Source organism: Paralichthys olivaceus, chromosome 20 (genome assembly GCF_024713975.1).
Source record: "Paralichthys olivaceus isolate ysfri-2021 chromosome 20, ASM2471397v2, whole genome shotgun sequence".
Lineage (NCBI taxonomy): Eukaryota > Metazoa > Chordata > Actinopteri > Pleuronectiformes > Paralichthyidae > Paralichthys > Paralichthys olivaceus.
Window position 1 is genome coordinate 8,512,570 of NC_091112.1, and position 25,795 is coordinate 8,538,364.

The 25,795-nt window shown below is 43.6% G+C and overlaps 1 protein-coding gene across 1 annotated transcript in view; it reads left to right on the forward strand.

Moving 5' to 3' along the window:
* Positions 1 to 25,795, forward strand: part of jarid2b (jumonji and AT-rich interaction domain containing 2b) — a 103,727-nt gene that overhangs the window by 30,165 nt on the left and 47,767 nt on the right. Inside the window, exon 2 of the mRNA XM_069515977.1 lies at positions 18,098 to 18,224. Coding sequence (XP_069372078.1) covers positions 18,098 to 18,224 — 127 coding nt within the window. The remainder of the gene's footprint in view (positions 1 to 18,097; positions 18,225 to 25,795) is intronic.

The following is a 25,795-nucleotide window of genomic DNA, read 5'->3' on the forward strand; positions in this document are numbered from 1 at the left end:
ATATTTTCTAGTTTTCTTGGTTTTCTGTGACGGGTGATTTAATAATTTGTGGGCTTTTGAACTCTCAAAGCTCACCTTGGGCATTTTCCCCCAATTTTATTTCATTCCACGGACCAATAGGGAGATTATTCAGTAATGGAAATAAGTGTTAGTGGCAGCCCCGGTGTGTATTGCTTTGCACAGTGTCGGATTTGTTGTAAATTGATCAGGTCTTACTGTACCTAGTTACTCTTTCTTTGGAGATTAACTGCGGAGAGCATGGTGAGGATTTGAAAGAGTAGTGTATTTATGTGTGTGTGTGTGGGCCCTTGTCCTCTAAAGGCTTTATGGTGTGGGCCAAGCACAACACAGCTGCCCACCCACCCAATCTGTCTCTCACACACACACACACACACACACACACACACACACACACACCACCTCTCTCTCTCCCTCGCTCTCTTTGAAGTTCGTCCCAGTCCAGTAGAGTGGTACAGGGTCAGGATGGAGAGGAGGATTAACGAGGCCCCTGGTATAGACGGATGAAAGGATGGCGGGATGAATGGTCTTTTTAAAGTGTTAGATGAGAGGAGCGAAGGCCAGGTGATGACGGCCAAGAGACTTTGGTTCTAAAGCAGACATGGCGATAGAGAGCCCACATCTGAGGTTCAGATTAGAGGTGGGATCAGTCCCGACAGAGCTGATATCAGCACAGAAGCCTGATGTACTTCTCTGTGGTCATATTTACAGTAATGTTTAACACTTCTGTTTCACCTCCGGCTATCAGTGGATGTCACAGGTTTCTTTGTAGGGTAACATCTATCATTGAAACTTTTTTTTCCTGCTGCCTTTTAAGGTGATGGACTCAAATATCCAATTAGTTTGGATGAAGATGACATGATTGTGTCTTGTCACCAAATACAACAGTGAAGTAGTCCTATTCATACTTTTTCTCAGAGAAGCTGCGGTGTGGTTTTCACTGTCTGTTGGGTTAGATTCCTTTCTTCTGGCGTCCGTTTCTTTCTGTCTTTCATACGCTCAAAAACAATATGCAAGCCGCAAACTTGAACGAGCACACATTCCTCAGTGCCACGCCGCCACTCGCCTGCGCGGCATTAAACAGACAGTGATTGATCTACGGTATGATTGTTTATTTTGCAGTGCTGTCAGTGATGGATGAAGATTTGCACGCGTTTCATATGGAGCAAGGAGAGCGGGGGGGTGGGGGTTGGGGTTCAAATTCGACTTCCCCCAAGGAGAAATCCCAGCGGGCCTGTGGGACAACCTGCCATCGTACCCTCACCTCTTTCTCAAATGAAATGCCCCCCATAGTGCAGCGGTAAATCAGCAATTGTTATTTTAATAACTGTAAAGGATTGTAAACGGGTATTTGTCTTGTGGTGTAAATTGTCACAGAGTGTCAGAGAAACCAGCTGAGTCTGTGGGCGTATATAGTTTGTCATAAAAGCTCAGCGATAAGTCAGCCTGAGTCTTAATTTCATACCAATAGTCTTTCATTCCAATATCAGACTATAGGCAAATGTGACGGCATCCTCATCACCAAAGGACTCAGTTGTTCCCCTTCTCTACTGCTCAAAAAACCTGCTGACACTCGCTAACATCTGGCTTTAATCTGCAATGAGAATGGATTCAATCGCCATTCACTCCCAGGTCATATGACTCTAGAGTGGACATAGGTTTTTATTGGCTCCAGCTCTGAACGCTGTGATGGAAACGTGACACCTGAATGAACGCGCTAATTTGGCAAGACGGCGAGGTGAGAGAGTGCCTCAGGTTTCTGTGCATTCGTGACATTGAACAAGACCCATCAGGGAAAACAGAAAGGCGACTCGTTAATTGGCCATGGGATTGGAGTCAATCGCTTTTATGTTGCTGGTTTGCCCAGAAATTTAAAATCCCCATGTACACCCGTTAAATTTAGTGTGAAAGAGGTATTTTTGTCTGTTTATATCATAATGCAGCCCTGGGTTTTTCAAACTAAAACAGGGCCAGGAAAATGTCCAAACTTCTCCTTTTTGGTTGCTCCAAAACTCCAGAGTAATGGAGGTTGGGCCTAAACATAGCAACAGTGATGTGCTTCAAAACTAAAATGTATTGTTGTGATGTTGCCTATATGTGTATTGGAATTGCTGCAGCATTTTAACATACACTCAGCAAGCACCCCATGTCTCTTTAAGTCCTCTGTCTATTGATATTCAGTGGGCCCTGTTGTCTTCGACAGATGCCAGTTGATTGCATTCCTTCATCCCTACACAGAGCACAGCAGACAAAACGTCCCTGTCCACAGACGAGAGCCTCCAAGCAACAAGACATTTCTAACACCCTCTTCAGTTACCTTCCCCCAAGAGGCCAAAAAGGAACCAGGGTGAATGAATAGAAAGGGGAACTCGAGGCACAATGCTTACCTGTCCTCCCTCCCTCTCTTCCTCTTACCAACTCCCCTGTGACAACCCTTCTTTTCTTCTTTTGCTGGCAGAAAATGTCGGACTCCTCTGATTCCTTGGCTAAGGTTTGGCAGATGGCTAGCTCAGGAGTTTCTCCAGCCCAGACTCAACAACAAAATCAAACCCCAAATCCTCCCTTCTCTCTATATTGATATATTTCTTTTTTTTTTGTCTCCCATATTTTACTCATAACAGACGCCTCATTTGTCTGCCAGTTTTTGTAAACCATGGAAACCAGGCTTTCCCTTTTCTCACATTTTGTTTCTCCCTTTTGCAAAAATGTCCGCTTTCACGTGCCAAAACATCTCTCTGAATCCAAGCTCATATGAAGACAAAAGGAAGATGGTTTGCGTCTGTTTTCCTGCCTTGTTTTTTGAAGCACCAACAACTTTTAACACATTTCACATCATTAGCGAGGGTGAGGTTCAGAGCGAGGTGAGTGCGCCTGCAACTGCGAGCTAAATTTGTAACACGCTATAGAAGGAGCTCTGAGTTGGATGTTTACAGGGACTTGGTGTAATTGGTATCTAGTGTCCTGAATGTTTGCTGTTCCAATGATCGACTCAGATTTTTCAAACCTTAACTGCCTGAAAACTAAAGAAATAAAAGAATAGTTTTAAGGACATTGTTTTCACAGCTTTAAAGATTAGAACCAATGATGCAGGACAACGTTGCTACTTTCTGATTTAGACACTTGATACGATGCTGAGCCATGAAAACCAAAGTTCCCATTCCACCTTTCAGTTTAAAATGAGAACCATGTGACCATAACCTCTTGTGGGCAGAGGATTTGCGCCCCATCAGCAACTGAAAGGAGCCTCTTTCTTTTCTCCGTGCGGGTCTTCGACTGCACTTTGTCATGTAAAGAGGCCCTTATCTGGCTCCGGTTGGGGGTAAAGAGGCCAGGGAGAAATAGCTAACTGGATCCCCGGGGCCAGCAGAGATCGACGCATGATAAATAAGTGACTGTGATTGACGGGTCCTTTTGGCAGAGTTGCTCAGGCCCGCCCACCCCTGTGTCTGCTGGGAGGTCAACTTTGACCCCCCCTCCGGCCACCTGCTTGCCCCTGACCCCTGACCTTTAGCTGGACTTCTCTGCTGAAAGAGCCAGGATATCCTTTGATGAGACATTGGGCAGTTGATTTGCAAGTAAAATTTGCTTTGTTTTACCATATATACATTGACCATTATAAAGCATAATCCATACCTGAATTCAGCTTATTTGTATTTCATTCCTTCTCCTCTCAATCCACTCCTAAGTTATATACTTTTTCCACCTGGAAATATTCACATGATCTAATTTTGCTGCTAAAAACACTGATCCATTTCATTGATTTTTCTTATTCGGCTCAGGTACCCCACCTCACCCCCACCCAGTGTGCTGCTATTTCCGCCCATGTCCTCTGGCTTTCCGCTGTGCTCCTCCAGCGCTAACATTTGTTTCGCTGCGTCTCATGAATAGCCGGCCAACAATGACAATTTAATGGATGAAACGAGGGCCGGGAAGCGTAGTGATTTCACACGGCTTTGATTTAATTTCCCTCATTCGGGCTAAATTGGGCCACAGTGATGGGGTAAATAAACAGAATGCGTCTGGACTGCAATAAAGGGGCTCAAACGGTGAGACGCTCTGTGAGTAAGAGGTTGTGCCTCAAATGTAGCTTTTTCCATTCCCCTGTGAACGGCTATTGCTTTATTACATAGTGCTTGTCTTGCACTTTGCTCGTGGACCAGCTTAGCCTTTTTGAATGGCGCAGTAAATAAAACTGTATGTGCTGGTGTGTGTGTGTGGAATTGCTTGTGAGCATGCTTGTGTATCACTACCTCTCATTACTCATTGTGGTTTGCAGCTTCATCTAACTTCATTGGCTGTGATTGGTAATTTTGGAAAGCTTGAAGTACATGAGATTATTTTGGCTGCGCGCCACTTTAACACACTCGATATATATTACCTCTCATTTAAGATTTTGCACACCAGTCACAGCTGCCTTTTTATAATGTTTAATACTGAGAAGACATGAGGTGGTCTTTGCTGCCAGTTTGTAAGAAACCCTCATTGTTTGTAGTAAGGATTGCAGAGGTCATAAAGCAGCCATTTTGTTGAATAAAACACTCGGTCATGTGTCTGTGTTCACGTGTGTGTATACACTCCTGCACTCGATTGTACTGTTTGCACCCATTCAGGATGAGTGATATTTCCATACTGGGGCATTAAAGACAGGATGAGAAACATTGTGTGGAGACGTCACAGAACTAGCGACATAAAACAAAAGAGCATTACGACACTCACACCCTCCCTCCCTCCCTCTCCTCTCTTCCCTTTGATATTAAATTAGCTGAATGACCATGAGAAGGAACAAAGTAATAACAGGCTTTTTACATTTGACCCTCCCCAGAGTGTCCCTGTAGTTCCTTCCCTGAATAACTCCGCAGACGTCAGCTCCCCCTAGTTCAATGCAATGCTCAATGTCCACATGGAGTCTCATTTCCATAGGGACACGTTCAGTAGACTCAGAGCCAGAGAATAATTATTTGCTGTGTTAGATTAAGATAATTAACTTGTCACCCAAAGTGAAATTTGTGGCTTGTTTGCAACAGTTTGATTCAGCCCACCCACCCCCATGTTTAGCAATGGCAGATAATTGCGTTGTCTATGAAATAATAGTTATGTTGCCCAATTATTGCTTTGTTGAAATGCTCCCATCAATCTGGCATGTTTCAGAAAACATTGAATTGTTAAATGCATTTCATCAACTTGCCAAGATTTTCAAGAAACATATAACACATATTCTGAAATAGAGTGTGCACTTTGAGTTTCTTGGACCCGGTTTCAGACCTGGTTTTAACATCTGTACTGCTTGATCGGATCTCCAGTGGTCAGTACAGGTCTTAATGCACACAAAGGCGTCCCCAGATCCGATCACAAACACCACATTCCCAGGTGGTCTGGGACATGTGTGGCCACATTCTTTGCTTGTAAACGCCACATGCGAGGGACCGCCTACTCAATGGATGTCCATTTTAAAGCCAGGTGTGAAAATAATACTTAGCGCAGACTTCTTGTGATCAGATATCTCAGAAGGGATTTTAATACCAGGTCTGACTGACGCCTTGGTGGATGAGGTATCTTTGGAAATATTCCTCTTCGTTGCAGTTAAAAACAATGTTGTGTAGGAGGCACACATTCTCGTCTCAGGTCTTTTGTCTCGGGTTTGATTCAAATAGAAGGTATATACAACCCAAAGCTATAAGTGTGTGTTCACTTTCAGACGTTTACGCACATGTATAGCACTGAATTGTCAGAAGTAGCTGTAAGGAGCAGGGATGGATATGCACCGCTTGGCCCTGACTGTGTGTGTACATGTGTACGTAACGGTGCACAGTCTGCCTGTAATGATCCAGACAAGCACTTGTATAGCTTGAGCCTTTAAGTCCTTCAGTGAGAGCTTGTTGTATCTTTGTGTAATATGTGTGTGTGCAGTGTAGAAAGAGCTCCGTGTTTTGATGTGCTTGTTAGTGAGATCGTCAGCCAGAGAGAGACTTGACCTTACATGGGCTCTACAAGCTACCCTGTTGTTGCTGTCATCAGCCCGAGTCACACTGGTGGGAAATGGGTCTCTTTGCTTTTAAACTAAGTTGTAACATTGCTATTGTGTTTTTTTGGAGGATTACATTAATTATATGCCAGTGTGGGATGTCAGGATTTAAGTATCAGTGCCCAGAACGACTCAAATTCAATTTTAAATAGACAAACTAGCTTTGACTAACTGATATTGGAAGGAATTAAAGTTTCTGTGAACTCAGAAGTCAGTTATGCACTAGTTTTTACCTTCATTCAAACAAAGCTTGAATGTTGAAATAGAGCCTGGGTGTCTGGCCTTTTGGGAGATAATATCTTCCATTCCAAGGTTATCCACAGGCTTGGATTTTTGCACTCAGTTTTTAAATGGGATTTCTGGAGGGCCAGCCAATATTTTGTCATGTTCTCATCTGGGCTCGGTTTTGGTTTGTTTATGGTCTGTATCGTCACACCATCTTCCACTGAAATAAGCTGCATTTAGACACACACACGCAGCTGGAGCATGTGCGAACAGTTGCACAAAGTCAGACTAACCCTCAAATGACTTACCCACAAGTGTGCACATGTATCATGGCCAACAGAGGGCATCTCGGGACACACACACACACACACACACACACACACACACACACACACACACACACACACACACACACACACACACACACACACACACACACACACACACACACACAGCACTGCCCCACCTCCAGCCTGGCTAGTTGTCACCCGCATGCCCCCACCAGCCGTCTGCCAACAGGCGGGTTAATATTGCCACCAGCTGCAGAGGGGGTGATGCCAACCATTGCCAAGTGGGAACCAGTGCCAGTGTGGCCACACAGGAGCCACTGTCTCTTCTCTTCTCCATGACGTTGCCTTTTTCTGCTTGTTCACTTTTTTTTCTGCTATAACATACATCACTGTGTTTCATATATGGGGCAATGTGAATGCATGGATCCAGGTCATCTGAGGGCAGTCATCCATCTCATTGAACAACACTGGACAAGTGTATTGCTTGTGTGTGTGTGAGAGAAAGAGGTGCATTAACAGAGAGGCAGGTCCTCCATTTCTCTGTGTATGTGGATGAGCTGCTCTTGGTTTTTGTTTGGGAGATTTCTCTTGTGCTTTTCTTGAAAATGTGTGTTTTTCTGCCTCGTCATTGTTCTCATGTATTTGTGTAAAAACCACAATATCTTGTTGTGTTATATTTATCCGTTGCGGAGGTTGAGACATGCTTCTGTTTAACAGTGCTGAAATATCATTGAGTGGGTTGCAGATGAATAAATATGCACACACCCAATATTTCAGTAACAAGGATAAGGATGTACTGAGGTTAGGCCAACACCCAACATAAGCAAAAGCCCACAGATAAGACATTTCTCAATCTGTTCTAGTTCAACATTCACATCCATGTACAGATCAAATATGTGGAAGTGGTCTTGTGCTGACAGTTTATATTGAGGATGTATTATAGCTGATTTGAGTGGATGCTAAGTGTAAAAGTAGTTGGCTGACACTTCACACACACCTCCAAGTCAGAAAGTGTCTGTGAGGAAGTTCTCATTCATGGTCAGTTTATCCAAATGACGTCTGTTGTTCTCAGGGATTTTCAGACGTGAGGACCCACCTGTAAAATCGGCAGAGCAAGAGAGAAAGAGAGATTTGATGGGGGTATAAAGAGAGGGATTATTTTGTTTATACAAAAACAATATATAACTTTGCTCAGTGGCCTGGCCAAGACTTCTGCTAAAGTGCTGCAGCAGCTCACACACTCACACCGGTTCTTATAAATCTTTTAAACCCATAATTGCCCTTGCATCAAGAGACGCTACCACTCAGTGTATCTGAAAAGGATTGCACCGAGATTGAACTTTCATTAGGATGTGAGCGATGTGAGGAGGGTGCAGGAGATGAGAGAGGGAGGTGCAGAGGCCAGAGTTCCTCCCCTCTGCGTTTGTTAAATCTCAACAGAGGCGAAGGGAGGATCTAAACATTCACGACAACATTTTAGTCATCTCTGCGGAGAGATGCTGCTGAAGTGGCTCATTTGCGTTGCTCTAACTAGTGTCTCCCAGTGCTCCGTTATTTAGCTCTTCTCTTGTGTGGGCAAGGGGTGGCCTCTTTCACACCATCACTATTTTTTTTTTGTTGTGGAAAGGAGGAATTAATGAGTCTTTCTAGGAAAGAAGCTTTGTCTGCGCTCGTGCAAACGTCTGCAAGGGGTAAATGAGTTTCAAGCCTCAGGCGATGCGTTGTTGTTATTGTTTGAGTGTGTGCTGGTGCTCGTGCGCTTCTTCCTGTCTGATTGTTTACAGCTTCACCTAACTGCATTCCACATGTAATCCTACAGTCAGTGTGATGAGTCTGACTATCCAAGGCTAACAAGGAGACTGTCTAGAAGCCCCTCTGAGGCGTTTACCCTCACCACAGCTCCACATCCATACAAATGGCACCTTCCTCTTGTAGCACACTCGAGATGCTGCATAAACTGACCAAGTGGTTTTCTGTATATTCGTACGAGCCTGCAGGCGGTTCCTGTCAGACGAGGCACGAGGCTAATGAGGTTACTCTGTTTCCTGTTTCTACTTTCCTGTCCCCCTTGTGTTTGTGGGAGGGGGAGGGATTTAGTTCTGTGCTGCATTATGTGTACACAATACATAAGTTGGACATGTTTTGGATATCCTCCTCAGCATGCCCCTTTCGTTCTCTTTCTATAACTCTAGAATGATATACTGTATTTTCCAGTCTTATTAACCGGTCAAAGCACTTTTACAGTACAAGTTGCCTTCACCCATTCAAACACACATTCCTTCAGCTCTTCTATACACAGCACATCCTTCACGCACTGTCAGAACAGCTGTCAGGGGTTTAGTTCCTTGCCCAAGGACTTGAGACTGGAGGTGCAACGGATCGAACGATCAAACCGTTTGTCGATGTAGAAGACCAAAGCTTTCAGCTAGAAAAGTTATAGTATAGTTTCCACCTATTTATCACTGCTGGCAGGAAGTAAACTGGGGGAGCCCAGTTTCTTTGTTTTTCACATTCAATATTTCATTCTTCTACACAGCTCATAGATTTTACATACTAGTAATAAATATGAATATGACAGATTTAAATTTGACTACCGTAACTTTCTTAAGTTGTATTAATCTACTGATGTTTGAAGTCCTATGTTATATTGGTCTTTATAGAGCAAGAAGGTTAGAGAAGCAGTTGTGTTAAGAAGGAGCACCAGTCCACAGCTGCTGAGGGAATCATAGAGAGGCGTATGAGCCATGATGAATGATAGCATAGTCAATCAGAATGTACTGTGCACATGACCATGGTCAGTGAGTGTGTGTGTGTGTGTGAGTCAGCCCTCTGGTGAGCGGCAAGCAGCCAAAGTAAAGATGACGGGGTTTGAATCACAGTGTAACTCACAATATGATACAATACGATATCACAATACAGTGATGTAATCGATGTATTTCGATGCAGTTATACAATTATACATTATTTGTCTAACTGAAGAACAATTAAAAACAACACAAAGAGGTAAAGTTCAGGATTTGTCATCATATTGAGACCTTCATGTCAGTCTCTTGTAAAACCAGACGTGGCCCCGAACTCTCAACCTGCCAAATGTTACAATAGAATATGAAGATTTTCCCTCAGCTGAGCCCTAAAAACCATGGCAACGAGGCTGCGAAACTTGACTGAGACACCGTTGCAAAGCTAATGCTGCACTGTTACATTTAACATTTGACTTCATGAGAGAAAATTCCCTCAACAACAATCCACCATCGTCTCCTCGCCTCCGTTGCACAGAATGAACAGTTGCTTTGAGCTCTGGGTCTTTTTGCTGTAACACTCTGGTGCTGTGCGCCCTGAGAAACCTTCTGAAACTCCTTCTCCGTACTGTTAGATAATCTGTAAATGCTGCTATAAATGCAGCCAGTGTTCCAGCTGTGTGATAAAGTCCAGCCGCTCAGATCAGGAAGGGTTTCAAAAACAAATTGTAATCAGTCTGGGTTTCATTCCCTTCTTTGTTCTCTTATTTTTTGATTCACAAATTGAGTCTGTTTTTGAATTCTCAAAATGAATAATAGTTTTGGTTTAAATTTGATTAATAGATGACTCAAGTTATCAACCGAAGTTAACCAAAGTTAATCCGGGAAGTTTGTAGTGTTATAGTGGCCTTTTTAAGTGGTTTGCTGCACATTCCTGTGGTTGTGGAAAGGTCAGGGTTAGGTTGATGTCTTTCAAAGTGATGGCGAACCATTGATTTGATTTATTAAAAATTAAACAGAAAATACAAAATACTCAGGATGAAATTCTTTAGTTGGCGGAGAATGAGAGCCTGTGTGTGTGTGTGTGTGTGTGTGTGTGTGTGTGTGTGTGTGTGTGTGTGTGTGTGTGTGTGTGTGTGTCAAAGGTCAGAGCTGAGGTCAGTTGGTCACACAGCCAGTGTGGGTGGGCAACCCAGTCAATTTAAATCCCTAATTATGCAGCCAGCTGGACCTGTTCTGCACATACACACACACTGGATCTTCAAAGCATTGTGACATTTATTTATCTCAGTCAAAATAAACTCGGTCACCGTTTTAATTTAAAAGCTCTCTCTCTCTGTCTATCTCTCTCTCACTTCCTCTCTCTCACACTCTCTTTGTCTCTCTCTCCACGCTCCACTTTTACCAGGCTGGTAGCGTTTTATGCTCCACGGGGCTGAATGGCGCTGGCAGTCTGTCACTTGTGTACGCTCAGATAGATTCAGACGGCGTGTGTGCGTGTGCAAAAGCAGACAGCTGATATGATTGACAGCGGAGACACGGGAGGAAGTGTGTGTGTGTCTGCGTGTCTGTGTGACTGAGCTCGGCAGGAGAGACCATCATGGCCAGGTTGCAGACAGACGGCATTGTTCTGAGAAACATTTATCTGCCTCAAGTAAAGAGGTTAAAAGTGAACATGTGGAATGTTAAAACATTACTTGTTTGAGATGGAGTATCCAGAAAACATCACTGTCTGGTTCCATCATTTTTTTAAGTTCTGCTATATCACTGTTACTCTGAGGAAGTTGTGCTCAGCAGTATTTCCGCTTATGGAAAGTTTGGCTGCATGAAGGTACCTTCAGCCCATGTGGCGTTCCTCTCCTCTCCTGCACATGGAAATGCTCTGGAGCTGTTGGGGCTATCCCAGCATGTCTCGTTCAAAGGGAAGGCCCTGTGGCTGCACATGCACACATGCAGTCCAATGCACTGAGCTTTCGGTGTAATGAGGAGATTATATAGGGCCCCTTGTCCCTGGCAACCCCACAAACCCCTTTTCTCTTCGGCTTGTCTCTTGAGCTGAGCATCCGGTCTATACTCAAGGCTGTAAGGGACATGGGACCAGGATGTAGTTAGGATTGGAATGTGAGATTTGTTGGGCAAACCCGTGCTTCATGGTCGAGGAAGTTTGGCCTTGTTTTACCTCGGTGCTCAGCAAAAAGCATGGTCCTGTTTGTGCTGCTAAAAGCATTTGTCTCTTGTTGATACTTGTTACACCAGTGTGGTTTCTAGGGAGCAGTAAACCATCATTTCACCAAAAGTGGGCGTTGAATTTGGAGATACTTTGTTCTTTACTCTTTAGTTTTACATGCACAGCTGTGAAAAAGTTCCTGTCAGAATTCTATTCTATTTGTGGGCATGTTCTCGTGTGTTTAAAACCTGCATTTACCCACTAATTGTGGTGTATAAGAGGTATTAAATGTAATTGTTTGCATTTCAACCCTCAAGTTGCGTTGAAAAGCCCTCCCTCATTGTTGTGGGCATAAGTTGGACCTCTTCAAGGCTTTCTTTAATACATTGCAGTTGTTTTTGTCTCCGCAGCACCATAATAAAGCTGTCTTACATGTTTCTAATCCACAAACGGCCGGTCATGACCCAACGAGAGGGTACACATATTTGGCAATTAAATAATTGTTATCACTGTCATGTGCAGCACTTGGGAACCCTGAGAAGTCATATCCTCACAGCCAGTCATCTGGGACCCATGTGTCGGTGAGACCGAGTGAGCGAGGGATCGAGTGTGGAAGGAGGAGGAGAGGGGGTAGTAGTGGGATAGAGAGCGTCCTGACCACTGGGTACAATAACCCAGGCTTTATTAAAACAACATCTCTCCATCCGTCCCTCTCTCCATCCCTCCTCTGAAGGGAAATGTGTGTTAGAATAACAGATTTTGGGCCGGTTTTGTAGAGCAGATCGCAGCTGGCGCGTGGCCCACATTCCTCTGCCATGACATCCTCTCAGTCGGCAGCAGCGCGGCGCTATTTTTAGAGCAGCTAGTGTGAACGCTCACATAGACGTATATACACACAAAAGTATGTATATGCAGACGTGTGTGAATCTGTATGTATACGTGCGTTTGCTTGAAGGATTTGCTTTACATACGTTTGTTAATACCACAGCAGTGATAGACACATACCAATATTTCAACGAGTTGCTGCTTTGTCATATTTGTGCCAATACCAAATTTAATATATCGGACAATTAAGAGAAGTACACAAACTGAAACACAACAAAACAAATGTGCAGTTCACTCAATGGATTATCTTGCACTGTAAACAACAGCACGTACACGAGCTGCAAAGCTGATGCTAGCGTGCTTTCTGTCACGCACACACACACACACACACACACACACTCTGATGTTCTTAAAGGCACAGTGTGTGTGTTTTGACTGAATGCTGTTCAAAGCAGTTTCACACATATTTTCACAGTTTGTATTTTACAAAATGCTGCAGCAGTACAGCTTTAGATTTTCAGTACGTAGGTGTTTTTATACTATAACCTTGGAAATTGATGTGGAAATCAAACCTATTGTGCATGATATTCTACGATGGGACTTTAACTTAGTTTTAGAGGGGCGTTGTGTTTTTTATTATTTCCAGTGGTCAGATCTGATTTTGATGGTAGCTTCTTTGTCTCAAAGTTTTAATAACTCTATATCACCCCCTTTCCCTTCTTCCCTTAGTTCTAATCCTACTTTCAGGATCTTTTTTTCAGCATCCACTGTTTCACACAGCCAGCGCAATCCACTTGTTTCTTCATCAACCATCAGGGTTATTGGATTTGCCTGCTTTGCAGAGAGGAATGTTTGAACAAGGCGGGGGGTTATGAAGTGGAACCAGCCCCACTTTTCATCCAGCAAGATGAACAGATACAGATGCAATGATGGATTTAATCCTGCTCAGACTCTAGACCTTGTTTTTCTTTATCATCTGCACATGGAAGCGAGCTGCTCAAATTTTTATTTACTCCTTTGTGCTGTTTTTCATTGATGGCAAAACTCTAGCTGAGATTAGATGTTTTTCTGGGTTTTTATTCGGCTCTTTACTTAATCTGTTGTGTATAGTCTCTATGTCATCTAGGAAAGGACTCATTAAGAGAGATGACATTTATTTTGAAGCACTAAAGCCTTGCTATGAATGATCCAGTAAAATGTAAAAAAAATTTGAAATGTAAGAATAAATAGAAGCTGTGATGAAGTTTTTCTCCCCTTTTAGATCATGGCTTTTTAGCTGATCATTTATTGGGGAAAAGTTTTTTTTTAGAAGCCCTCTGGGAATGATATAATGCAATTTACTGCACATTTTAGATTTATTGAAATGTGTTTGACAGACACAGTATACCTATAGATGTCTGTATGTATTTATGTGGTTTTTGCAGGTTGATTTAAGAGGAATTTGTAGGTTTCTGCTGGGGTCTGCAAGCATTTGCCCAAAATGCAGCACCTCTGACTGTACGCATCAACTGCACATGCTCCAGGTACAATATATTCACCTGCTGGAATGGAATGTGGGATCAAGTACCATGAGCATGTGACAGGAACAAATAAGCAACTCTCGGCAGACGCGGAATGCGGAAAGTATGATTAACCCTTTACCTGTGTAGTCAGGTGGAGTTGGGGGGATGGGTTTTTATAGGAGACAATGCAGCCACACAGCGTTCCTGATCCATCTCTTGGTTACATACACAGAAATGGTTCTTGCACTCATTAGTGGAATTCCACCAGCCCGATGGAAGCTGCTGTCGATGTGTGTGCGTGTTGGTGCCAGGTAGTGCTCGGCTTGTATTGCTCTCTTTCCAAGAGCTCTGGCAACATCTCAAAAAAACACACACAAATATAGACACACACACTGCAGCGACGGTATGAGAAACTGAGACGCAACCCAATTTGGTTTTATTGCTTATTTGAGTAGATGTTTCCCTTCCTCTGTCATGCTACACTTACCCTCTGGCAGGCAGAGAGATACAGTGGGAAATTGCACGCTGCCGCTGTCCATCGCCGCTCAGTTTTACACCTTGAATCTTCAGACCCATTCAGAGGAAGGAGCCTGGCTTTTGTGACCGAAAATCCAGTGAAAGGAGCAGAACGCCTCGGCCAAAAACAGATTTCAATCCACCTCTTAGGTCAAAGAAACGGTTAACCTGCAGTTGAGCAAAGGTTGTGAAAACCCATTTAAACGATCTTCTGAAGAATGGAGGACTATTGAGGCGGTATAAAGGTGCAGCAGCTGTAAATGGAGCACGGCTTTAGTGCTCACTCTTTTTCTCTCAGCTGATGAAAAGTCGGTCAGCATTTTTTTTTTTTTAACTTCCCAGACCTTGTTGCTGTGTGTGTGTGTACACAGCTCAGGAAATATCTGTGGCACGCAGCCAACGACTGGGAGAGAACCAGAGAGAAAGTGAGAGAAGTGAAATGTAGATGAACTTTAAGGTCTGCATTCGGAGGGAAGAAAATGTTCAACTTGTTTTCACTCTCAATACGGTTATGTGTTGTGTCTGTGTGTGTCAGGTAGAGATATGGATACCATAGAAGCTGGACGTGTGAGGGTTTGTAACCCTTGTGTGTGTGTTGGTGTGCGTGCGTGTGTTGCTGTGCTGTTGGCCTTGTGCCACACCACGAGGGAAAGAATGCCAGTGAACTGTCTAGGTAATTGGTTCTTACCTGGCAGGCTTGCACGCACGCACGCACGCACGCACGCACGCCCGCCCGCCCGCACAGAATGGATTAGATGACATTAACTACAGGAGAAAATGGCATAATTGTACACTTGCTCTCTCTCTCTCTCTCTCTCTCTCTCTCTCTCTCTCTGTCTCTCTGTGTGTGTGTGTCTGTGTGTCTGTGTGTGTGTGTGTGTGTGTGTGTGTGTGTGTGTGTGGTCATATGTGACAGTGTAATGAGGGACTGCATACTACACACAAAAAACACACCCTATCAACCTCTGTCAGAGGCTGCAAAGCACCGCTGCACCGAACAGTCCGCTCGCTTGAGTGTGTATGTGTGTGTGTGTGTGCCAGCACCAGCATGCCGGCTGCATGCAGGCAGATGTGGCTGTCACCTGTCAGCTCCATCATGTGCAGACACCCAGTGTTTAATCTTGCCCCACCCCCCTTTTTTTTTGGTGAGTGCTGAGGAGACCTGGGAAATCAAAAGCTTATTCTGCAAAAGCTTATTTTTATCTGTTAAAGAGACGAAAATAAGAAAAATACAATAAACAAGCAAAATGTCCAGCCTTGTCAATATTGTCAGAACAAATTAAGAGTTATAAACTGATTCCAGTGAGTGAATGAGGTCGTGCCAGTTTTGTTGTAATTACTGAAGTGTTTCATTTACATTAGCTGCTTCCAGACATTTTGCTGAAATTTTCCTGAAGGGCTGCACATGCTTTCTGAAACTTTTTCTGCCAGGCCCCTTGTAAAATATTTGGGAAAATGTCAGAGTAAGGTCATGTGAGAATACAGCAGGAAAACTGAAGAAAACAAAAATACAAATACCTCGAGATGAAAAAGAGGAGCCATACACATAGAAGGAGCTGATGAAGATGTCGACTTGGAAAGACGAGGACATTTGAGAGCTTATAGTGATAAGAAATTACACAATGTTTCTGACATTTTCCTGATGGTGTGAACGTTTCGGACTTGGACAAAATCCTGCTCCGTTCTTTCTATGTGAAACTCTAGGAAATATCCAGACCCTCATAAATAATCCACTGACCTTTCACTATATAGCTTATACCCAACACACTGTCAACTTTGAAATGCAACTGAGAAACATTTGCACACACCTTGTGTTGATGCTGCTATAATTATCAGTGGGTTGTCTGCACTGCTCGTAACGGATACTTCATGCATCATAACATCTTTACTGTTTGACTGGGTGTGAGCAGAAAATTCAAGACAGGAGGGGATCGACAGCACCAGCAGAGAGAAGACGTTTATGAAGTGCAGTCATTTCTGTAGCATTACTCTCACTGGCTGTGGGAAGATGCATAATATTAGGATGAGATTAAGTTTCTCTCTTTCATACACTCAGAGAAAAAATACCGGCTGACACACTAAGTTTCTATGATACCCCGACCGCAGTCATCTGAACTCCTCTCTTATTTATTTATTTTCAAGAGCTCACTCGTGCACTCTTATTGGAACGCTGTGACTGTTATCTTGTTGTTACAACTGCGATAAAAACGTCTTGTTGTAATTTCTTAAGCGTGAGGTGGAGATTTCTTATTTAAAAAAATACCTCCAGCCCGCGCAGATGTCACCGAGATGTCTGCCAGCCACTTAGCCCGAGCCAACTCAAGTGATCTCAGTCAGCTGGATGATCAGAACGCGCTCCCACTCAGGTCGCCTCTTACATTTCGCTTGACTCAGACTGAAGGAAGCACGCTGCCTGGGATGAGTCAACAGGATCAGAAATGTGTTTTTAATTCACATCATTAGCATACATTAACTTTTTTGCACAAATCCTCAAAGTGTTTTCTTCTCTCAAAACCTTACAGCTGAGATCGACTCGCCTCGTGGCGTGATGAGAGAAAAGCATCGTTCAGTTTCCATTATTTATTAATACCTCTTTGTTGTTGCTCATGTCCTAATCTCATTTCCTTTAGTCATTAGTGTTGTTCGACATCAAACACAGCTGCCAGAGCAGTGAGTGCAGGCAGCGAGGGGGGGAGAGAAGTATGGTTATTGCAGTTGGACGCACTCTAAAGACCCTTTTAACAATGCATGTTGCAGCGGAATATTTCTCTTCTTCTATTAAGCTGTTTAAACTCTTTATTAGTAGTATATAGCAGCTTTGATGTGTTATGCATTGTGCCATCTCGTGCTTGCTGCCTCGGATAGAAACCGACCGGGGACGTGTCTTGGAAAAGGGATGTGTTGTGCGTATGTGACTTCTGTTGACCCCCTCCGACAATAACGTCCTCTGTCTCAGTCTCGCTGGGAGAGATTAGCAACACATGAACTTGCAGTCCCATGATGCTTTTTTCATTTGCTTCCTACCTATTCAGCACCATAACACTCTGCTATCACGGCATTGTGCCGAGATGCCGTCCGTCGCGCATTGTCATGCTAATGCATTGCCTTGTGTCTATAGCTGCAAGCTAATGCTATGTTATGCTAATGTTGTGTCATGCTAATGTCACGATGGTGGGAGAAATGGAGGGATGAAACCGTAACAATGCACATGGAGATTCCTCTTATATTAAAACTTTTGTTTGTTTCACTAAAGCTTTCTTTGGTTTTCATGCATTGAACAAAACATTTTTGTGTTTCCCAGATTGACTTGTTATTCTGAAAGAAAATTATACAAAATAAAAATCACCCATTAAATTCCACAGTGCTCTGCTCGGCGCAGTTATTGATGTTATACATAAATATAGTTCTAGGCTGTTTTTAGAGGGGATGCATAACACAGAGTTTGAATTTACAGGCCATGCTGACATGAGCCTGAAAGGTTTTGTTTTGACTTGGACGTCTCAACAAAAGTGTTTTGTAAACATTTCCTGACTTTGACCTCAACTCAAACATTTATTGTGTGACGATAGAAACAAAGTAAAACCCTCAACATAAACAATCATCAAACTTCCAAAGCTGCCGTGCATATTAACAGACTGTTGATTGTCTTGTATGCTAGGTTAGATTTTTTTTTTAGATTTGAATGTCTGGTGATTTTAGAAACTCAATGTTATTTAAAAAAAAAAAAAAAAAAAATTCTGTCTGTGATAATGCCCTGAACTCATGTGTTCTCTCTCTGTTGGATGTTTTCACAGGATGACAGTGATGGGATCCCATGGTCGGAGGAGCGGGTGATGCGAAAGGTGCTTTACCTTTCCCTAAAGGAGTTTAGGAGTGCACAGAAAAGGCAGCTGGATGGCGATGGAACCACAAACTCCAATGGTGAGTTCATCCACATCCTGCACATGTACTCAACTGGACAGTTCTGAGTTTGTCAGTTCACACCTGACATTAGAAGGCATCGAATAAGATACGATCACATCTCACTTCCTTGCTCCATCTTCAAATGCTCTTGGATTTAATTTCTTCTTGCAAAAAACAAAACAATGCTTTTTTTATGCGGCCCGATTTCTCAGATGGATCTGTTGTTGATTTGCTCTTGTGTTATTCTGTGAGAGGACAAGGATGGGCTGAGTGAATCAATGTGCGATTATTTTACCAAAATGAAATCATAGAAAAACCCATAGGAAATCAATACCTGGTGGTATCGATATGTGGCAGTCAGTGTTAATATTGATTGTGGTGACCGCAAATAAATCAATGTATTGGCAGAGAGAAGTGTGAAAACATTTGAAACTGTGGTGGCTTAGAGTAGTTAGCTGAGCAGGCGGTTCTCCGATGTGACCCAGCATGCATTGAGTTGACACTGCTATAAGAATATGGCAGCATATTTGATCCGATCTCAAATGCATCTAGCCTGCATTCATACAGTTCTTCCAGTTGTCCATTAGTGATCATATCACTTGAGATGGGTGTTAATCATGGCCTATGACATCATCTTCCCATCTGTTTGTTTGACTGGGTAAACATTGTTTTCTCCATTTTTCCACAGTATGATATCTTTGGTATTTTAGTGGATTAATTTTCACATTGTGAACGACAGGAAATAAAGAATCAAATTTCATTTAAAGGAAACATTCCCTTGTTTTTGTATTTAGCTGAAATAAGGACTTTGCAAACAGTGTCTCGTGAACAGCCCTACAGTAATGAAAGGCTTTCAACAAATGCAATAATTTGACATGTTGAAAACGTTCATGCTGTTAAGACAAAATGAAAGAAGCATGGGATTTGCTCCACTAGCATTTTGTGGACTAAATGTCAGCGTTGCCAATTCTGTCTGGCTTTGCTGAGGTTAGTGTCTCAGTTTAGCTTTTCATCCCCTTTATTGCGAGCGACAGTTTTATTAGTTTGTTTGCAAGTGAAAACTAAGCAAGTTTTCCTTTGCTCGGGGCAACCTGATCTCACTCACTTTACATAGAAGGAATCCAATGAGAACAAATGATCAAGGACCCTCCGTCGCCTTTTGTTGTGGGTCAGCGGGCTGCAGTCTTCTGGCTCCGCTTGTTCAGTGTCACATCCTCAAAGGGACCCTCAAACTGAAAGCGTTTCCCACTTGTTTCCAAATGTTTACACTTCGCACAGAGGGACTCTGATGAGGTCTTCCACAGTATCACGCACAAGAAAAACACGTGTGGACGCGATGTTAATCTTTTCCAGCTCTGGTGTTTCACTCTGGGATCCAGGCTCATTAAAACACAGACTAATAGAAACCCACCTGATATGAATTAATACTTGAAGTTGCTTAGATAGACAGAAATACAATTCCAGGTGGAAGTCGGCTCCAGGAACAGTTGAGGGATTTTGCGGTTGTAAACCTGAAACAACACGGGAAGAGTGAGAGCATAGGGGGAAAGATGAACGGCTTGTTTTGAACTGAGCTGCCATCGTGTCTTTTGTTTGACACCGGTGCTCCCACCCATAAAAAACCCTCAGCCAGCCAACAGCGGAGATTTGAACTTCACACGTGCCTCAGAAGCTATTCTCAGCTGACATTAACACAAACCAGACACTGGAAGAAAGGAAACAGGAGGAAAAAAGAGAGCCTCTGAAAGTTCACGCCCAGCCGAGGAAGCCAGCCAGTCACCCAGCGAGGCAGAGAGAGAGAGAGACAGGCAGACAGAGAGTAGAGGGAAATCTCTTTTGAAATGTATCTTACCTTTTTTTTTTTTTTTTTTTTTAATATATATTTTTCACACCTTCCTTCCTTCCTTTCTTCTCTCTGTGCCGAGGGCCCCTCCCCTCTCTGTATCTCCGTGTGTCTGTCTGGCATCTCGCGGCTGCCACTCCACAACTCCTCAGGGCCTTTTAAGCCACCGCGGGTAGCTGACCTTATCGCCTGAATAAAAATGACTCATTAGAAAGCATCGGCGGCCCGTCGCACCGGGGGTAACGACAGCAGCCCGCGCTGACACAAAAGGGAGCCGGGGCTGAATAGACGGGTCCTGCTGTTTTAGAGCACCGTGGGTTAGCGAGGCTTTGGAGGCTGTGCGAGCGGCACGGTTTCCTGTTCTCGCGTAAAGACGCCGCGGTGAAACTGTCAGCCATTTTGGAGGATCACACTCAGCGTGCGCTTCATCCTGAATGGGCAACCCTGCTGTTTTAGAGGACTGCGGGTTATAGAGTCTGGGCTTATGTTAAAGGCAGACATGTGCCACAGTTTGCAGGCTCACGCAGACATTACTGTGAAACTATCGGCCATTTTGGAGAGTCAGGCCATGCATGTACATAATCATCACGTGTAAGACAGAGTTGTAGCAAATGACAGATTAGAGATTATTTTCATTTGTCAGTTAACGAGTCACTTACCAGCAGAAAATGAATCAAGGAAAATGTTGATAATTAATTCATAGTTAAACCAAAAACAGCAGAAGTTTAGAAATGAGGTTTTATTGCTTTTCTGTGTTAAAGTCAATTTCAAGGCACCACCTTGGGAAAGTAAAACTAATAATGTGTTTTACTCTTCTATGAAAAACAGTTGACATTTAACAATTTTGTTTTCAAATTGTAATTCTCAGTTAATAAATATAAAAAATGTCCATCATCATACTCCCAAGTGATGTATTTCGAAACTTAAAGCCTGAATCCAAGTATATTCAGCAAACAATGATCTAAGAAGAGTACTTTAATTATCTAGAGTTCCCACTTAATCTTCTGTCAGTATTTTCTTCATCTGCTCCTCGTTAGACAAGGTCATCTATTTCAAGATGATTGTCCACCATTTTGAGAAAAAGGTATCATCTGATTGAAGGAGTTATAAAGCGATACCTGGCTGTAATCCTCAGCGGAGCGGCGTTTGTCTCCCTCCCCAGGTGGCTGCCTCTCCATCTTTTCCTCCCCACATACCTCCATCCATCCCCGGCCACCACCTCTTTCCTCTCTCTGTGACTGCGTGACAGCGGTGGCTATCTGTTTTCGAGGGGGTGTGGTGCTCTGTCAGTCAGCTGTATGTGTATGTCCGTGCATGTCAGTCCATCTCCCCCACCCACCCAGCCTTTCTTTCTGCCCATAACCAGCAATCATGCCGTCTCCCCATGCCACTTTACCCCCCTCTCCGCTGGCAGCCATCCATCTCCGCGTCCATCACACTTCCTGTCTCTCGTGCTCGTTCGGTGCATTATTTACCAAATGACAATATGCCCTTCTGCATGCCAGCTTCCGCTCAGCCACCGCACTCCCTCTCCATCGTGGCCATGTTTCTTCCTCTTCCTCTCCTTTTCTTATCCCTATCTCCCTCCATCCATCTGTCCTTCCGGTCCCCCCCATGCAGGGTTTCATTACACATCAATAGGACTCTGGTCCTTTTCTCCTTCCTGCTCCCTCCATCCATCTCTGTCTCCCTCTTTCTCACCCTCTCCCTCTTTTCCGCTTTGTCCTTCCTGTCCTCTGCCCTGTCTGTCTCAACTATCTACAGTATCTGTCACCCAAACCCTCCCTCTCTCCCTCCGTTTCCATCACCACCCCTCTTTTCCTTCCCCCTGTCCTTTCCCACCCATCCTCTCCAGCTCTCCGTATCGTTAAAGCTGCATCTTCTTCCTGTGCCTCCTTACTTCGCCATCTCCCTCCGCTGCACTCGTCTGTCCCGCTTCTCTCCCCTCCCGTTCTTTCCTTTCCTCCCTCTCCATTTCCCTGAGTGCTATTGATGGAGGATCTGGCTGCCGGCCAAAACCCTGGAGGGGCTGAGGAGAGGGTTTGCCCATTTCTCCGACTGTCCCCTCTCTTTCTCTTGCCGTCTGTCTGGACCTGCCGTTCCCACCCATTTTTATGCATGTCGTCCTCTTTCCTTCAGAAGTCTGTAACTGTAACTCTGCTGTCAGTCTGTATTCCCACACGCCACTCGCTCCTTGCGTGGCCAGAGTGGCAGCCGTGGCAGCTAAAGCCTCTGCGCCTGTGGAGAGATGAAGGAGTACCAGCTGAGAGAAAGATAGAAGGAGGGATGAAAGGTGGTGAATGAAAGAAACTCAGCCAAAAGAGGAAGAGTTTAGGTATTGAATCAAGTGAGTGAAGGAGATTGCATCTGTTCCGTCCCCATGTGCTCCTTCTACACAGCAGCTCAGACCATTACCCAATACCATCTTTGATGCTGTGGATTTACAGCCTTGAGCTGCACAAAGCAGATGCCATGTTTCTAACTGCACATTGCTGCTTGCTTTTGTTCTGGCTTGTGGTGAGTGTCATGCAGTGTTGTGGGGTCCAATTTTGGGAGGAAGAACAATATATTTCTGGCTTTTTTCAAATCCTTTTTCCAGGCGGTCAATTTTAGTATCTGCTTCTACTTCTAGTATCAAACAGAATAGTTATACTCTTGGGGATTTCACCAAAATAAAAGTACCCATTGTTTCTTTTTATACTTCCATCTTTTTTAATTATATACAGGCACAGGGGATTGCTTGCACAAAGAACATGATAAAATTTTAGTGCTCATGTTTACATGAGAGAAAATAAGAATAAAATCTTGTATAACATAAGAGTTTCAACTGCAGATCGTACAGAATTGTTTATTAATGAGAGGGGTATTAAAAGGAAGATTATTACCATATATCTGCCAACCTAGAAACAAGTAAGCATTTTATCATGGCTGTATCCACAGCCTTTATACCATTCTCTGTCCATTATGTTTGGCAGAGCACTCATTTTCACACTTCAATCTTTAAGGGCACACTCTGCCCCGATGATTGTCTTTCCTATGCCATGACTGCTCTGCCATACCTCCACTTATTACCGAAGCTCACACTAATAAGCTCCTCTCAGCCCTGTGATGTGCCGTGTTACGGTATGTACCTCTGCTCTCCCCTCCTGCTCTCCCGGGACTCTGAGGTGAACGTAGCGAGGCGATGGGCTTAGTTAAGCATGCGTAAATCTGATTAGAAACCCACCCCCAATGGAGCAGCAATTGGGATGGCACACCAGCACATCCCTCTGCACCCCCCTCAGGTTTTACGCAGCCAGTTGTCGTAGTCCTCCACCACCACCAGGATGGCTGAGTTACGGGCACAGGACCCTTGGCTCCCCGCCTGTCTCCCCCATCCCCAGGCCTCTCTGCCTTTCCAAAGATTCCCCGCTCTGCCCCTCAGAAGAGCACTCATGTGCAACCAGCATATGTCAGACAACTCTTCGGAGGGATGGTAGGGGGGAGGCAAAGAGGAGGGGGGCGGTGAAATGGGCCTCGGCATGTTTGTTTGCGTCCTGTGGGGACATCATGCGTCAGTCATTTTCTGAGCACAATTAAAGTTAATTAGCTACTTTGCTTTTTTATTTTTTCCTCTGGTGGAAGTTTCACTGACAAAACACATTGTCCTGCAGGTGTGATTAGAGTCTTTGCTCCGTCTCCCCCTTTGTAGTGCCTCCACTAATTATCATTTTGGAAATCTTCTTCTCCAGGAAACATATTTTTCATCGTCCCACATTAAGTAATGAAATGTCTTAATGAGTCTTAATCTTTGGAATTTATCTTTTTTTATGAAATGAAAGAAATGCTGATTAATTGAATTTTCCATTTGATTTTTTTCCCTCTTCTTTGTGCAATAGCACTTTGATTGAAACTTCAAAGTACTTTTAGTGAAACTCATGATTGATTTAAGATGTACAGATGTAAGCCTTTCGTGCAAACCAAGGCATTTTAAGGCAGTGATTCACCCATAGCATATAGACTGAGTGGCTCTCCAACTGCAACTTTAAACATTGACAAAAGTGCGATGGCGTTAGTCACCGTGCCGGCACTTGTTAACTCTCTGACCGCAATGATGTGTATCCTATGACTGTACCTCTGCGTTCAGGTACTGACGTGCCGTGCGTGTGAGAGAACCCAACATCCTGTCTTTGCAGTGATTAGAATTTGATGGCGTGTGAGCTCGTTCAGCTCATATCAGCACATATCTGTTAAATCTAAAAAAAGATCTCTTACCTGCTCCACAATTTCTCATCTTCATCCTGTCTCCTACACTATCATTTAATCTTACTACTCCTCTCCTCATCCCAATGGTTTTTTTTCTCGGATGACGCAATGCCTGGGCTTGTTCAACAGTAGCGTCTTTGCAAGCGGGATATCATTCAAGTTGCCTGTTATCCTAACCTTTGCACCACTGTCCTTATTATCGTAATTTATTTTCCTTCTGACACCCACTATTAGGCGTGTGCGGTGCAGTTTGAGTGGCACTTCCCTGTGAACCTTCAGTCAAATGGAATTTCACTGGGTGTGCCGGGTAGGCAATGAATGCTCATGCAGCAAGAAAGAGGGGATAGTAGTGGGAAGGTGTTGATAGAGGAAAAGATACAAGGCAGCAGAACTTTTAACCTACTTTCAGACAGTCACTGAAGCCCAGATGTTTTCCTGAAAATTTCCAGTATGTGAGAATGCAAATGTGAGGGCCAGTTCCCCTAGACATTTCCTGGCAGCCCCTAAGTAAAATGAGATAAATAGGCATGCGGCAGGAAGTGAAAGCCAAACTCTGGAAAATGTCGGGATCCAATTGTCCGGACATTTCCCCAGAGTTCATGTCTGAAAACGGCTTTAGTTGAACAAACCACTGGGAGGTTGAAGGTTCAGTAAGTTATTATTAGTTTTTTTCCCAAAAAAACTAATAAATAATTTAACAACCTGCAAAACCAAAACTCAAGTCGGGTAAGGATACTTTTCAAATAAGGTAAAATTGTTGAATACCGTTAATGTCAAATCGTGACATAATCATATAAATCTGATGTTATCTAATCAGTGTGATTAAATCATGTGACTGACCCTTTGTCTCTGGTTGGTTCACACTCTATTTTTTAATTGGACCTATATGACACGTTCCAAAAAGAATTGCCGATACCACCTTGTGCAACTTATTTGATTTTCTTGTCTCCCTTAATTACCATTGACTTGCACCCCTCTGTTTGACCTAATTTGAATTCTCGGAGCACGTTGTTGCTTTTGATTTAAGAATCTGTCCGGGGGCTGATTTTGTTTGTGTGTTGCTTGCTAAATATTTAATTAGGTCTCTGTCAATTGGGCTCGCTGAGAATGTCAAGTCCAGCAAAATGCCTTCACTTCCCCCGCTGCCTGGGGCTTTTTTTTTATCAATTCATTGTCAAGGGACGCACATCCATACGTCAGCAGCATTGGCATTCAACAAGAGAAAATGTGGATGGGTAACTCTCCGATCACCCTGAAACTAACCTCCATGATGCTCATTGTTAATGTCATTGTATTTTTCAGTCTAGATTCTTGAATAATTTGTTTTCACTCTGTATTTTTCCTCTTCACTCTGACTGTCTTTCCAATTTCTCCTGTATTCTCTACGCTCTACTGTCGGATAAAACATAGCTAACCTTATCAATAGAAATGTATCTCCACTAAATCAAAGGCAAAAACAGAAGGCTTTATAAACACTGTCAGATAAAAACCTTGTATACTC